Source organism: Kogia breviceps, chromosome 14 (genome assembly GCF_026419965.1).
Source record: "Kogia breviceps isolate mKogBre1 chromosome 14, mKogBre1 haplotype 1, whole genome shotgun sequence".
In the NCBI taxonomy this organism is placed as follows: domain Eukaryota; kingdom Metazoa; phylum Chordata; class Mammalia; order Artiodactyla; family Physeteridae; genus Kogia; species Kogia breviceps.
In genome coordinates, this window is record NC_081323.1 from 25,357,870 (window position 1) to 25,374,893 (window position 17,024).

The window sequence follows — 17,024 nt, forward strand, 5'->3', positions numbered from 1 at the left end:
AGGTGCCTTTTAGGACCCGGGCAGCTAAGAGTCTGTCTAGACTCTCCTGCCTCCATATCACAGTGGAATAAAGAGTCTGTTTACCTAGAGTGTACTTTTAGGTCTTTAAGAAGGATACTCAGAGGTACACCAGATAAAAGATAAGTACAATGAACAGCATAAAAATTGTCTATCAATTTTATTAAACAACTGTTTCTGCCATCCTCAAGAGCATAGGAAACTGGAAAATATCACAGTTTTGACTTCTCTAATGTTTAGTCTCAAGTTGTTATAATTCATAGAGCCAGTAAAATTCAATCTTTTTTGTGTGTCTATGATAAAATATACATAACATAAAATTTACCATTTTAACCATTTTTAAGTATACAATTCAGTGACAGTAAATACTTTCACAGCATCCATAACCATCACCATTATCTATTTCCAGAACTTTATCATTATCCTAAACAGAACTCAGTCTTTATACTCCAATATTTTAAAATTACAACAAAGAACACTGATACAAGACAAACTTGATCCAATTGGGAAACGTTTCTATTTTAATAGGTTGACTCCTTCCTAAACACTGTGATAGCAAACCTATATTCATGCCAGAACTCTGGAAGCATTCACATAAGTAGGTAAAGGGTTTTCAGATGTTAATAATCTAAGATGCGTCTTAGAGCTAGAATCTGAATCTGTCATTCCTAATTTCTTTTCATTTTTAATTAATTAATTTATTGTTTATTTTTGGCTGTATTGGGTCTTTGTTGCTGCACGCAGGCTTTCTCTAGTTGCAGCGAGCGGGAGCTACTCTTCGTCTCAGTGCGCGGGCTTCTCTTGTTGCGGATCATGGGCTCTAGGAGAGTGGGCTCAGTAGTTGTGGTTCGTGGGCTCTAGAGCACAGGCTCCGTATTTGTGGCACGCGGGCTTAGTTGCTCTGTGGCATGTGGGATCTTCCCGGACCAGGGCTCAAACCCGTGTCCTCTGCATTGGCAGGCAGATTCTTAACCTCTGCGCCACCAGGGAAGTCCCTGTTATTCCTAATTTCTTACTCCCTATCACATTTTACTGTCTTGCCCAGTGGATTAATAAATTAAAAATTATATTAAAACTTATAAATCCAAGATGTACCCTGAATTAACATCTCCCCTCATAAAATAATTATTTAAAAGGGAATCTGTATGGAATCACTGTTGTAAACTTTAACATCTTTTCTCTCTAGTTATAGTTCAAAGAACATCATGATTTCAACATGTTTTCAAATCTTCCCCCTTACAATTGTAAAGATACTGATACAATAAATATGTTTTGCTTAGTGGAGAGGTTGGCAAAACATAAATAAAAGGATATGACAGTCTTTTTTCCTATTAACCCGTGGCTTGAAGCCTTTGAAATAACTTGATCAGTGGTTGGTATTGTGTGATATGGTGACCCCCAAATGCCTGTCAGTTCGTTGGCATGCCATTTTTCAACAGCACCGTGTAATTATGGCGAACTTTATTGACATAATAATGTGAGAGCACAGGTGGTATTCATTTCCATCTGTTTAATTGAAGAAATGAAAGATCTTGTAATATGGAGTTGACATGGAGAATTTGTCAAGCCACAATAAAATTTTGCAATAGCTGTGACCTTGGGGTCAGAAAGTGACTGATCAAGAGAAAAAAATTTTTATGATATAGAAGTGACTATAGTGACTTATTTTATTCTTAGCCGTGAGGCTGGTGGAGAGAATGAACTGCTTCCCACCACCGTCTGTTCCAAAGCTGAGTAGGAAAACCTATACAAATATTGTCTGACGTCATAAGCTATCATTAAATAAGAAAATATGGTCGACCTCTATTTCAAGAATGCTGAAAAAAACCCGAAGCGTCTTGGAATTGTACTATACTAGGTAGCCCTTTTAAGCTGACATCAATGTGCACAAACACTAAGACATGAAGAAAACGCATTGGTGATTTTCTTTGAAACAGTACATGAGGCCACATACAGATAACTTTTTCTCGTACAATTCAAGATGTAAATATCAAAAGAACATTTAATTTAAGGGCAAAACATAAAAAGTTGTGCAAATTCCAAAGATCTTTTTTTTAATGGTACGCGGGCTTCTCACTGCTGTGGCCTCTCCCGTTGCGGAGCACAGGGTCCGGACGCTCAGGCTCAGCAGCCATGGCTCACGGGCCCAGCTGCTCCGCAGTGGGATCTTCCCAGACCGGGACACGAACCCGTGTCCCCTGCATCGGCAGGCGGACTCTCAACCACTGCGCCACCAGGGAAGACCTAAATTTTTACTTTATATTGGACTACAGTTGATTTACAATGTTGTGTTAGTTTCAGGTGTAACCAAGGATCTTTTTTTTTTTTTTTTTTTTTTAATGCTGACTGCTTTCGATCAATGAATTGGAACAGAACTTTGTGCCTTCTATTCATTGCCTCTCCGTCATAGCTGTGGTAAGAATTAAATGACAGATGGCAAAGAAAACTTTGGCATGTCTTTAAAGGTGATTCATTCTGGGAAAGCTCGAATTTAAACAACAGATAATAATGTGTTATAAGGGGTACCTTTTTTCTCCTCCTCTTCCATAAACCAGAACTTTTAGGATGGTATAGAAATTTCTGGAAGTTCTCTGCAGACTTGAAGTGTTGTGTTTTCCAATGCCGAGAAGTTCACAGTTGCCTGGCTCATAGTTTCGACAAGAACAATGAGGAAACTTGAGGTTCACTTAAAAACAAATAATGGCTTTATGAGATATAATTCACATATCACACAGTTCACCCTCTTAAAGTATACAATTGAACCATATTTCGTATAGAGTTGTGCAACTATCTGGTTCCAGAACATTTTCCTCACCCCTTAAAGAAACCCAGTACCCACGAAACAGTAATTTGCCCCTTTCTCTCCCTCCTCCTAACCCTAGGCAAACACTAATTTACTTTCCGTCTTTACGGATTTGCCTATTATTGTCATTTCACATAAGCGCAATCATATAGTGTGTGTCAGTTTGTGACTGGCTTCTTTCACTTAGTATAATGGTTTCAAGTCCCTCCTTGTCCTTGCTGTAACAGGTATCAGTACTTCATTCCTTTTTATGGCCAAATAATATTCCATTGTATGGATAGACCATTTTCACTATTTCTAAGTACATCCATCCATCCGTCAGTTTAGGGACATTTGGATTGTTTCCATTTTGGGTTATTATGAATTATGAACATTCATGTACAACTTTTTGTGTGGACATATGTTTCCAGTTTTATTTTTAATTAATTAATTGGGCTTCCCTGGTGGCACATTGGTTGAGAGTCCACCTGCTGAAGCAGGGGATGTGGGTTCGTGCCCCATTCTGGGAGGACCCCACATACTGCGGAGCAGCTGGTCCTGTGAGTCATGGTCGCTGAGCCTGCGCGTCCGGAGCCTGTGCTCCGCAACGGGAGAGGCCACAGCAGTGAGAGGCCCGTGTACCGCAAAATAAATAAATAAATAAAATAATAATAATAAATTAATTAATTCTGGCTGCATTGGGTCTTCGTTGCTGTGTGCGGGCTTTCTCTAGTGGCGAGGGGGGCTACTCTTCGTTATGGTGCTCAGCCTTCTCATTGCGGTGGCTTCTCTTGTTGCGGAGCACAGGCTTTAGACGTGCGGGCTTCAGTAGTTGTGACACGAGGGCTTAATTGCTCTGCGGGTTGTGGGATCTTCCCAGACCAGGGATCGAACCTGTGTCCCCTGCATTGGCAGGTGGATTCTTAACCACTGCACCATCAGGCAAGTCCCAGACAGTAACTCTATGATAAATCGTTTGAGGAACTGCCACTCTTTTTCCCAGCAGCTGTGCCTTTTTCATCCCCACCAGCCACGTAGGAAGGTTCTGTTTTCTCTGCATCCCTGCCAACACTTTTTATTGTCTGTCTTTTTAATAATAGCCATCCTTGTGGATGTGAAGTCGCGTCTCATTGTTGAGGGTCATTTTTCAATTTGCATGATTCCATTGCCTGTGGACTAGATGTTTCTCCTCCATTCCCCATCCTACCACCCAGCCCTTCCAGTAACTCCCATTATTAATTTTAGGATTATGCCTATTTTAATACCTCATAAAGCCCTATTTCCCTCGTCACACCCTGTTTCCTAAGCCACTTCGAAGGCCGTCATAATTCCTTCACAACTTTCACTCTGATTGTGGCACCAGGTTGTAACATTCATTACTTGGTGGCATTTCCATGCCTCCTACCACACTTAACAATTCAATTGAGACCCACTACCCCCACAAAAAAAGTGATCTTAAAAGTGTAGAAAACCAATTTGAGGGAAAGAATTTCCCAGTTGATGACATTTGGGTGTCCCCTGCGCGGAACTTGGTGACACCTGTAGAATGCTGCTGAGGCTGCAGGACCGACCCTGCGTGGCCGTTTCCATCTGAGCTCTACCAAGGAAGGACAGACGCATTGACACTCCCAGGAAACTTGTGAGGGTTCTCTGCTTCTTTTGTGTACTAGAATCTGGTTAATTTAGGGAAAGTTAAGTTGAAAAGGAGAATGGTAGAGCCATTTCAACTTGTTTTCATAGGCTGCCTGGCCCCAAAATACTATCAGCCAGGAATACCTGTTATGGTATTTTGCAACCCATTTTAGTGATGGTTATCAATGGAATGTAACCTTCTATGATTTCCCATCCATTATTTCATAGGGATGAGTACACTAACCATGACTCTTATGAGTTTAAAATAAAAGGGGTTGGGCGAATCATGTTTATTTACATTTTACATTGAGTAGAATAACTCTTCTAAGATTGTTACAGCAAACTAAGTTAGAACTAGAAGGAACTTGAAGAAGCCCTAAAATACAAATCTAATTGATCTCCCCTCATAACACACAGCAACCTCTATACACCCCAAGTGAGCAAGATGCCCCTCCCCCTTTTCAGCATTGCCACATTTTAGAGGTTGATATTATTCATGATTATCGAATGATTCTGTGCAAGTTGCCACATTAGCAATGAGAGGATTCTGACATGAACAAGCTTTCAAAAGCTTCAGTCTAGGAGAGACCGACATATACACAAATAAATAGACTGCATTTTCCCACAGGGTTTGGGCTTTTGTATTCATCTCTGTCCCACTGGATCTGTCCAAACCTTTTATTTGACACATAAGGAAAATGAAGCTCAGAGAGTCTTGGCTGACACAGCTAATTAGTGGCAAAACTGAAATTTTGACCACACAGCCTGACTTTTAGTTTCTAGGGTTCATTTATTTTCTCGTTTTAGACAACTGTGCGACAAAACAGCTAAGATGAGAGAACTCTGACTAACGTGCACTGAAATTAAGCATGTTAAGAAATATCCATGGTACTTATCCCAGAGTGATCATTAAAAATAAAAATGTCTTTTGTAATTGAGGTTTTCTCTTGCTTCCTTTAGCATTTGCCCAACGTGTGGACAACACAGACAGACTCTCGAGCTCTGAGCAGATTCCTAAACATGTAAAATAAACCGAACACAGAACAAAATCTGGATTTGGACCCAGAGGAAGGAAAGCGTAGGGCTGCATGTAGAAATCGGCTTTTCCCAAGCACCCATACTCTTAGCTTGGAGTAATTTGGACTATAAAGTCACCTAATTGGGCAGTCATCATTCACGATGGTGTGGTGGCTTCATGCGGGGTAGCTCTTAAAAATGTCTTCTAGAAGTAACAATGAAGTGCTGAGTGTCAGCCTCACTGACAGTGAAAAACATGGGAATAAAGACTGTTGTCACAGGACCAGTAGCTGTTCCGTATCTGTAAAACTATTTGTATATTTGCAGTGCGGGAAATTCATTACCTCTCTAAAAGTCTTGGGGGGAAAGGGCATATTTTAGAGAAGTGGTGGGAAAGAGGACTAGAGCTTTAATTTGAGTCCAAATTCTAGAAAGTGATGAATTCCAAACCAAGGAATTTTTATTTTAATCCTGGGATCTGTAAACAGTGGCTCACAGGCCAAATCTGGCCCACTGCCTGTTTTGTAAATAAAATTTTATTGGACACAGACATGCTTGTTTGTTCAGGTATTGTCTATGGCTACCTTTTACACTATGCAGGTAGAGTTGAGTCATTTTGACAAGACCATCTGGCCCACAGTGCCCTTTATATGATGACCCCTTACAGAAAAAGCTGGGCCCCGTAAGATAGGCAGGATTGAAGATTTCACAGCAGGGGGATGCTGGGATGGGAGCTGGGAGCTTAATCCAGCAGGAGGGTGTAGCGGGGCTGGACCAGGCAGAGGTAAGCTTCCAACGTGATGCCATTGGGGCGAAATGAAGCAACAGAAATGGGAAGACCAGGGCACGTTCAAGAGGTTTTCTAAATATGTGGGAATAGGATCTAAAAAAGAGTGGATATATGTGTAACTGATTCATTTTGCTGTTCAGCAGAAACTAGCACAACATTGTAAATCAACTACACTCCAATAAAAATTTAATTAAAAAGTTAAAAGAAAGAAAGATTTTCCAAAGAAAAACAGAACCCAACAGCTGTTTAGGTGAAGGTAGAATAGAAGATGCAAGGCTACATTTCAGGCTCTGAGCTTGGATTACTAGTGCACGTTTATGACAAAACGGGAAGAAGAAGGGCCGGCCTGAGCTTCTGAGTTCAGTTTTAGGTGCCCTGAGCTTAGCTCCACCTGGTCCCTCTAGTGGGTAGAGATGCCTGCAGCCAGGTGGCACTATGGAGCTGGAAGCTGAGGGGTCAGTGATGTGGTTCATTGCAATGTAGCTGGTAAAGTTGTTTGCAATAATTTCAGAAGGTTTAAAAAATTGTATACGTCTAACATAAACTGTGGTGAAACTGGCCCAGGACAGCCCTCCAGAGAGGTGGGCCTTCCTAATGTTACAGGAGTAACCCTACTGTGACAGGCGGGCTGGGGGGCAGCCGGGTTCTATTCCCCAAATGGAAGCCTGTGTTTTGTGTGCTCATAACCTCCTTCTCCTCCAGCTCCCCTTCCCTCAGTACGTTCTCTTTGGTACAGTGCACAGCAGGCATGTAGGGCACAGAAAGGACACTGCAATATGTAGCATGGACCACAGACACCAAATGACAGGCACCGTGGCTCGATTCCAGACCACCGCAATAAAACTGAGTCACACAAGTGTTTTGGTTTCCTAGTGCATATAAAAGTTATATTTACACTATGCTTAGTCTATTAAGTGTGCAATAGCATTATGTCTAAAAAAATGTACATACCTTAATTTAAAAGTACTTTATCGGGGGACTTCCTGGGATTTCCCTGTTGGTGCAGTGGTTAAGAATCTGCCTGCCAATGCAAGGAACACGGGTTCAAGCCCAAGGGACACGGGTTCAAGCCCTGGTCCAGGAATATCCCACATTCCACGGAGCAACTAAGCCCATGAGCCACAGCTACTGAGTCCACGTGCCGCAACTACTGAAGCCCCTGCGCCTAGAGCCTGTGCTCCTCAACCGCAATGAAAAGCCCGTGCACTGCAATGAAGAGTAGCCCCCGCTCGCCACAACTAGTGAAAGCCCTCGCGCAGCAATGAAGACCCAACCCAGCCAAAATAAATAAAAAAATAAAATTTATTAAAAAAGAGAGAGAGAATCATAATAAAACGAGGTGTGTCTGTGTTCCAGACCCTGCTACTGACTCCGTTTAGTTTATTTATTGTAGATCAGCTCGTACATCAGGCTCTTAGCAGGTTTTTCAGTTTCACTTTGTAGTTAAACCCTGATCCTTACTAATTCCATTCATTCGCCAACGTTTACAGTTTCCCCTCTCAGTTACTGTGCTCCGGGAACAAATCAAGTTTTTGTTGTTGCTGTTTGAGCCCCTCGGACTTGAGAAGGAATCTGTTCTTCCCACAGCTCCTGAATCCTGACTCAGCAGTTTGCAGGAAACATTCCTGGGCTCTTGGTCCTCAGGTTACTCCGGAGTTGCTACTGCTTTGTGTTTTTATGAAAGCTTTCTTTTCCGATGCAACTTCAAATTTTCCTGAATCCGGCTCCCCCCAAATGCCTCTCATGTGCTCCAATAGCTCGTCAATTGCTCCATTTTGCCCCTAAACCCGATTTCCACGTTTAGTTTTTCCAACCCCATTCACAGGTTACTTCGCTTCTCTTCAGAAAAATTTTGCAAAAATTTTCACGAATATCTGTAAATGCTAGTGCATCTACATCTGTTTTTTTTTTTTAATGGTCAATTGATTTTCTTTTTTTTTTAGTTGAAGTATAGTTAATTTACAATGTTGTGTTAGTTTCAGGTGTACAGCAAAGTGATAGTTATATATATACATGTATATATTTTTCAGGTTCTTTTCCCTTATAGGTTATTACAAAATACTGAGTACATTTCCCCATGCTATACAGTAGGTCCTTGTTGTACAATCTGTTTAAATGTTGGCTGGTCCCATTACAGACGGAAGAGTGGAGAGTGAGACTAATAATTAAGTTGCCTGTATTTCAGCTCCTGGGAGGGATATTGTAGTCACTGGACCAACTTTAGAAAAGTTATTTTGTTGTTGAATAAATAAAAGGTGGTCTTGTAATTCATTAAAAGAATTGTCAACTTTTCCCCCACCAATTAGTACATGTGAAGTTGATTACTACATGTTTTCCCTGTCACGCCTTTGTGACATGCTCCTTGATGGTCTGACAGCTGGCATGCTCCGGGGAGGTGACGGGTGTAGCCTCACGCCATTTCTTTAGCCAGACACACAAGCTATTTCAGTGCTGACCTTTGTTCACTCACCCTCGACTTCTACATCAAGTGGCAAGGCTAGGCATTTCCTGTCCTTGCTTCTGTTCACATCCATCCAAAATGTATTAATTCTATTGTGAAGAACAAAGCAAGTTCACAGAATTGCTATAAAAAATGGAAGAACCCAGCAATCCCACTACTGGACATATACCCTGAGAAAACCATAATTCAAAAAGAGTCATGTACCAAAATATTTATTGCAGCTCTATTTACGATAGCCAGGACATGGAAGCAACCTAAGTGTCCATCAACAGATGAATGGATAAGGAAGATGTAGCACATATATACAATGGAATATTACTCAGCCATAAAAAGAAATGAAACTGAGTTATTTGTAATGAGGTGGATAGACCTGGAGTCTGTCATACAGAGTGAAGTAAGTCAGAAGGATAAAAACAAATACCATATGTTAACACATATATATGGAATCTAAAAAAAAAAATGTCATGAAGAGATTAGTGGTAGGATGGGAATAAAACACAGACCTACTAGAGCATGGACTTGAGGATATGGGGAGGGGGAAGGGTAAACTGTGACGATGTGAGAGAGTGGCAGGGACATACACACACTACCAAAATTAGATAGCTAGTGGGAAGCTGCAGCATAGCACAGGGAGTTCACCTCTGTGCTTTGTGACCACCTAGAGGGGTGGGATAGGGAGGGTGGGAGGGAGGGTGACACAAGAGGGAAGAGTTATGGGAACATATGTATATGTATAACTGACTCACTTTGTTGTAAAGGAGAAACTAACACACTATTGTAAAACAGTTATACTCAAATAAAGATGTTAAAACAAATGGAAGAAATGAATGCTTTACACAACGAGGGGGTGGTCCCAATTTTATTATTAACATCAAACAAGCCTCTTTCAGGCTTGTGTTTCGAAGCAGCATGTCTTATGAAAAGCCTGTTGTATCCTGGTGAGGCTGACTGTGCTTGCTTAATCTTAGATAGCTTTCAGCAAAAATTAATTTGCTAAAATATGAAAAAATACAAACAGAAATTTAAAATATTATTCCCCCACTGAGGTTCAAATGAAAAGTGCATGCAAACTATTTCTATACCTTTTTTTTTCTTTAGAATTGACTTAAAATCTTTAGGGAAGATCAATGCATGTTCTTGTAAAGACAAAGACTGGAAAGGAATATGGAAAAAAATTTAAAGCTTTCTCTATTAAATTTTAAATGGTGGGAATGCAGGTACTTCATTTTCCTTTCCACTATTATTTAGGAAATTAAAAACTAACAAAGGAAGGAATTCTCTGGCTGTCCAGTCGTTAGGACTTGGTGCTCTCACTGCTGGGGCCTGAGTTCAATCCCTGGTCAGGAAACTAAGATCCTGGAAACCGTGAAGTACTGCCAAAAAAAAAAAAACCAAAAACACAAAAAACACAAAAAAACAAACAAAAAACCACTATGTTTTGATAACTACATAAGACTTGCCCCTGATGTTGTATTTTTCTTTTGTCGTATATGGTTGTGTAATAAGTATCAAAGTTGTTTTTCCTTTTAAAGAAAGAAGCTCAATTATTTAAGTAGTGCTACATGTGGACAGTAGTTGGTGACAAATTTAAAGGATTTTGTTATTTGATCTTAATTTATTTGCCCCTGATTAGTACTCTATTAACAAAAATTAGTTTGTAAGTCATTAGACTAAAAAGATTTCCAAATGGTACTAACTAAAAAGCTAGCGATGTTTTGTCAGGTTCACCTAAGCTCAATATTTAGCACATCAAATTATACATATAGTGTATATCTATATGTATATATCTGAAATGATATAAATAGCATCATCAGTATTTATCGTTATTGTTCTAGCAGCCTGGCCTTCCTTCACACTCCCCCATTAGGTGACAGGGTCTGCATCCAGCACCCATTCCCCTTCTAAAAGCCTTATGAGCAATCATGCACCCTTTTCTTCCACGCACTCTTCTTTTGAGATAGAGTCACACGCAGTATAAGAAATAATAGAGATCCCTGCTACACTTGATCCACTTCGCCCCAATCAGAACATGCTGCAAGCTCACAACTAGGTTACTGAAGTAGACACACCCAGTTTTTTCCAGATTTCCCCGGTTTCACTAGCACTTGTTTGTAGGTGTGCATTCAGCTGCTGCACTTTCTATAGCAACGCCTCCGGCATTTCTGCCGTGTTTCAGCATAAAAGATCCCCAGCATCTTCCTCGGCGCCTGGTTCTTACCACCCCGGACTCCCGCCCCGGAGGGTCCTTGAGTCTGGTGGACAGGCTTGGGCCCCCGGGAAAGGAAAGAAACGGGAACCACTCGCTCCCAGCCTTCCGGAGTCTCACTCTGCAGAATGACGGAGGCCCTCAAGGCGGCCCGAGGGAACAGGGCAGGGCAGAGGGCGGAGTCAGGGCGCAGGGGCGGGGCGGGATAGGAGTTAGAACTCTGGGGGTGTCAGGGAGTGTGTGGAATCGGAGTTCGGGGGCGGGGCGGGGGTGGGGGCGGAGCTGGGGTCGGAGCAGAGCCCGGGCGTGGGTGGAGTCGGAGCTCGTGGGGCGGGGAGGGGCGGAGAGGGGCGGATTCGGTGGCGAAGTCTGAGGTCGGCGGGGGCGGGGCACAGTCGGCGTGGGTGGAGTCGGCTCTCGGGACGGGCAGGGCCAGCGCGAGGCGGGGCGGGGCCTGCGCTAACGGTCGCGCGGCATTCCTCGCGCGAAGGTAGTCGAGCCGTTGGATTGTGGGCCGAACGCGCTGTGGAGAAGCGGCCGGGCGGGGCCTGTGTGTAGCGGACCGGTGTCCAGGTGCGAGGAGCAGCTAAGCGAGCGCTCCCAGGAGAAGCCGGCGCGGACGCCTGAGGTGAAGCCCGGTGTCGGCGGGCGGCGGGTCCCGCGCGGCTGTGGGCGGCGGATGGCTGGTTCTCGTCCGCTCCGGAGGGTGGATCTCAGGGCTGCGGCGTCCGCGGTGGGAGCGGCCTCCCCTCCCAGCTGCCCGCGCGCTTGGCAGGTGGTGGCGAAGGCGAGGCCCGCGCCGAGCCCCCGGCTCCGAGTCCTGGCCGACCCTCGGGCCACTCCCGTCTACACGCGCGGTGGAAGCCGGCGGGTTAGGGTTCGTAGGACACGCCCGGATGCGAAGTGGGCAGGTGACGTCGGCTTCTAGTCCAAACACGCGGGGACACAGTCATGTAGAAACACGCAGAACACAGAGTGTGGACGTCCGCGTAGAGCGCGGCGAGTGCAGACGCGGGGGTGTAATCATGCGGGATATATACCCACGTCCTGCAGTGACTCAAAAATGAATTCTCCCCGGAGAATGGCTTACGTTAGAGTTCGCGCTTGGTGTTGGACATTCTGTGGGTTTGACAGATGCCTAAGGACACACAGGGTTACAGGATCCTTCAGAGCAGTTTCACTGCCTCGGAAACTCCCTACCCACCACTCACCCCTCCTTCCAGCAACTTTAGATGGTGTGCTGTCTCTATAGTTTTGCCTTTTCCAGAATGTCATAGAGTTGGAATCTTCAGAATACATTTTAAAACATAAAGTGAATAAGGAGAGTCGCATTTCACCTCAGGGTTTCAAAGGGACCGCTTTCAATCCCTGTTTGCCAAGCGCTGGACTTCTCTATAAGGTGCGAAAGTGTGAGGAGGGCATGAAATGACAAACTTTGGGAAATGGTATTTGAATGCAAGTCATGCATGTTTCCTCTTTCTTTCCTCCCTCCCTTCCTTCTTTCCTCTCCTTCCTTCCTTCCCTTCTTTTTCTCTCCTTCCTTCCTCCCTCCCTCTTTCTTTATCTCTCTTTCTCTTCTTCATTCTTTTTTTCAAAACAGGTTTTAGTTAGAAAATTTGAAACTACCTTGAAAGGTTACTAACAAGCGTTCTTCTAGAATTTCAAAATACAGGGAGTGCCTTGGTGGTCTAGTGGTTAGGACTTGGCCCTTTCACTGCCATGGCCTGGTTCATTCCCTGGTTGGGGAACTAAAATCCCACAAGCCGCACGATGGGGCCGGGAAAAAAAAAAAAAAAAACTTTAAAAAAGTGCAAAATTTGCTAAGTTCCCATTGAAGCAGTAATTGGATTTATAAAGATAATTGAGCGACTGTTCCCCTCTGTGAGAGATGACCAATTTTGTCAAAGTTTGTTAAAAAAATTTTTGGTTTGTGATGAAAGTTTGGGGGGATTTCCATGTATAGAAATAACCACATAAAGAGGACTTCTCTGTAGTAGCCCCAGCACAGAGTAAAACAGCAAATTATAGGACCATCATTGCTGAGCTCTTTGAAAGCTCTATTTATCTAGAATAGCAGGATATAAACTGTACTTGTTTCTATAATTTAAATGCTGGATATAAATGTAAAATTAGCTGTTAACTAAAATTCTATTTATCCAAAAAGTTAATTATAGCAATATTATCTCAAATTACAAATCAGGTTGATTTTAGGACTCATTCATTAATTTAGTCAACAAATAACCAGTAGCTCCTACGCATGACGCACTAAACTAGGCACTGTAGGACACAAAAGGGGGCAAGATAAGACACAGCCCTATCATCATAGACCCCACTCTGTAATGAGGGAGAAAGAGAGCACACAAGCAACACTTATGAATTAGGAATTCTAAGAGAGGGAATAGAGGCTGGGGGATACTTGAAGGAGGGTAGTAGGAAAGTCTTCTCTTTGAGATCCAAAGAATGCTGAAGATCCTGTCTTGGGAAGATGTGAGGGTGGGATTGGAGAGGATGCTCAAGGAAGAGGGAACTGTGTATACCAAGGCCCCAGGTCCCATCTGTGGAAAGGAGAGCAGCCGCAGTGTCTGGAGAGTGGTAATGGGGGTGGGAAGTGGGGGAGGCAGGGAATGATGTGAAATGAGGAGGAGATGGGCAGAGGTCAGATCGGCTGGGCGTTACAAGACTGTAGCAGAGTTTGGATTTAACTGTGTGCAACTGGGAAGAGTTTTAAGCAAGGGAGAGACAATCTAAGTTTTTAAAGAATTCTCAGTTGTGTGGGGAAGAGATGGAGGAGGCACGAGTGAAAGTGGAGGGTGGTAAGGTCAGGGAGATGGGGGGAAATGATCAGATTCAAGAGATAATTAGGAGGGAGAATTGGCAGGACTTGGTAAGGATTGTTTTGGATCTGGGCAGTGAAAGAGAGGAAAGGTTAATGATGACAGAGTGGATGATAAGGGAATTTTCTTTCTTTCTTTCTTTCTTTCTTTTTTTTTTTTACTTGGCTGCACTGGGTCTTTGTTGTGGCTCTCAGGATCTTTGCTGCCACATGTGGGATCTTCAGTTGAGGCATGTGGGATCTAGTTCCCTGACCAGGGATCGAACCCGGGCCCCCTGTATTGGGAATTCGGAGTCTTAGCCACTGGACCACCAGGGAAGTCCGGTAATGGAATTTTCTGTTGACAGGGTCTGAGGTAGCTCCAGGGCACCAGCACAGCACCTGGCACACAGGCCTCCGTGAATAATTGTTGTACTGATAGGAATGGAAAGCACACACAGGAGGGACAAACATACACACTCCTTCCTGGCCCTGGAAAAATGTCAGCAAAGTTTATGAATTGCCCCCTTCAGCCCTCTGCTCGCAACTCCTCCATCCTGGGCCCAGGACTCTGACTCATTCTGGCCTGCTTAGGATTTGAGACCATGGCATCAAAATCAGCAAATTGGTGGGGTTTGCCCTAAGGGTCTGACAGACAGCCTCAGCTGACCTGTGGGTCAGACACCTTCTCAGAGCCAGCAACTAGCAGTGCCTCTTCCTTGTCAGGGTCCAGAGTCCCCTTCTCTTTTTCCAGAGCCACAGCGAGAGTAAGGACCAAGCAGTACAGCTTTGTCCTCTGGAGGAAAGCTCTAGCAAGTAGGAGCATGAGGGGCTTGGGCCGTACCATGCCCTCATGAAACCTAAAATAAGAGACCAGGAAGGCCCTGGGAGGAATGGGCCAGGTCAGGCTGGGCTCTGATCCAGGCGGGAGGTTGCCCTTCAAAAGTAGGAGGAGGGCACAGAACTCAGGGAAGAGAATTTGGGAGACCTGGGTTGGGGGGCTGTCGGAGATGGTCATGGTGTATCTAGTGTCTGTAGTATAGAGTCAGACTCATAGTAGACACTCCACAATTATTACCTGTTACATTGCCATCATGTTACCTTAACCAGACTAGTTTCACCACCACCTCTTCTTTCCTTTTACCCTTATCAAGTATCTGAGTCAGTGGCCTTGAGACTGTATACATCTAGTCCCACATCTGGCCCTCTGTTTTCGTTGCTCTGAGCCACCCCCCATCCTGATTCAGGGCCTGATACATATCAGACACTCAACCATGGCATGTTGAATGAATAAACTCTGTATAAAAACCAGGTAATTGCAGTACTCTAGGTGAGGAATGACTGAGCCTTGGGCTGAGGAGATGGCATTGGAGATGGAGAAAAGGAGACATTTAAAATATATTTGGAAAGTAGAAGGGACAGTAGTTGCTGTTGAATGGTATAATCTCTGTATCACCATATTGAGCTCTTTATTTCATGTTAATTTTGTATTTCTCAAAATGTTCATGTAAAGAAGCAAGTTCTCATATTTTTGGTAGACAGACACTAAGGTATATCACCATATATTTTGAATAATAGTAGAAAGTGAAGGAACTTCAAAGAGTTCATGTGATATCACTTGTAAGTCAAAAACCACCAAGAGATATTAAGGGGTAAAAATTTGGAGAACTCAATATGTAGATGGATAGTGTTTTTACACAAAATCTGGCTACTGAATAGTTCTTCCTCTCTAACCTCAAGTGTGTAGCACTTGACAGGCTCTCAATAAATGTTTGTTGAATGGATGGATGAATGAATGAATCCATCAGGATTTTTCAAGAATTTCAGAGACTGAAATTGCTTAGTAAGCCAGATCAGACTAGGCTGAAGAATAATAAGTAGGACCTTAACGCTGCTTAATTCCCCATTGTTTATTCTGGCTTGAATGTAGAAGCTGCTACATTGGATAAGAATGAAAAGCAGTGTTCTCATCTGTCAAGAGCCTGTGAACATCTAGGCACCTTAGGTACATTATTGTGAATTCTCACAACAACCCTGTAGGGTAGATATTATCCATATTTTGTGGATGAGGAAATTAAAGCTCAGTAATTCAAAACATTTGACTACAAACTAGTGGCGCTGGAATTCATAATCATATTTGACTAACTCCACAGTCTTCCTGAAACTTGTATTATGTGACATGTCCTGAAAGTGCAGCCTGTAGCTGAAGGCATTCACTGTTAAAGAGGCCACGTAATATGAAGTGAAATGGAGTAAATCTGCTAGTTTGGTGTAGCTGACAGTTGTTATTACACTAAAACCTTTTCTAGTGATGATATTGAGGGACAAGCCACCATTTCATTTATTTGTTTATTGAGTGCTTTTTATGTGCAAGGTAGCATTGAAATGTACATACAAAAAATTTGTAATAAGATGCTACCTCTGCCCTGATGGAGCTTACTTACCATCCAGAGGTGAGGATAAAGTACTACCTATCCCCTTACACAGTGTAACTAAATGCATGATTCAAGGTGGTTACAATAGAGTTTTGCTATGTTTTTTTAAAGTAAGCTTTATGGTAATAAATATTTAAATCTGCAAATGTCCCATTGAATCATCTCTCATCTGAAACTAAATTTGCAGGGTGCCCAAATATTGCTAAATTATTTTTTTGAAAAGTGAAAGTTAAAAATTGAAACCTAACTATATCATTCAAAACTTTAAGAGGACATTTTGAAACATGCTTTTTACAGGTTGAATCTAACTTGCATTTCATTGTTGTAACATAAAGTTTTCCCAAAGAATGAGTAGAATATCCGGTACTTTCCTAATAAATTCTTTTTTCAGTCTTGGAATTTTTCAGGGTTTATTTCAGTTGTTTAACTTATGCATCTAAGTTATATTTTCTAATATGCAGATAAAAGAATGGCTAACTCCATTGCATCAAAGAACTTTACTGCACTTTCAGACCTGCATCCAAATATGGCTAATCTGGTAGGTTTCAGTGGTGTAGTGGTTCATTTGATCTCTGTTGAAACTTTAGGTGGTAATATTACATTATGTCAACATTATTGATTCGTTTCAACACGTGCTTGTATAATTGACAAGTATACAGATACTCACTGCATTAGTGATTGTTAGATATTAAACACTCCTAAACTTCTTTGTATTTATGCCAGCTAAATGAAAATTAGTCTTTCTTTTGTCTATGGATTAGGAGATTGCAGATATGACTAGCGATTGTTAAAAATTATCAAAAGTTTACTTGTATTATATTTTATTTATTTATTTTTGGCTGCGTTGGGTCTTCATTGCTGCACGAGCTTT

General features: G+C 42.6%; 1 protein-coding gene across 2 annotated transcripts in view; it reads left to right on the plus strand.

Moving 5' to 3' along the window:
* The first annotated feature begins 11,341 nt into the window (after window positions 1–11,341).
* The window catches only part of MEIOB (meiosis specific with OB-fold), a 30,614-nt gene continuing 24,931 nt past the window's right edge, over window positions 11,342–17,024 (plus strand). For both annotated transcript variants that reach the window (XM_059039064.2, XM_067012493.1), the window contains exons 1-2: window positions 11,342–11,534; window positions 16,615–16,691. In XM_059039064.2, the coding sequence (XP_058895047.1) occupies window positions 16,623–16,691 (69 nt within the window). In that variant the 5' untranslated portion in view covers window positions 11,342–11,534; window positions 16,615–16,622. The remainder of the gene's footprint in view (window positions 11,535–16,614; window positions 16,692–17,024) is intronic.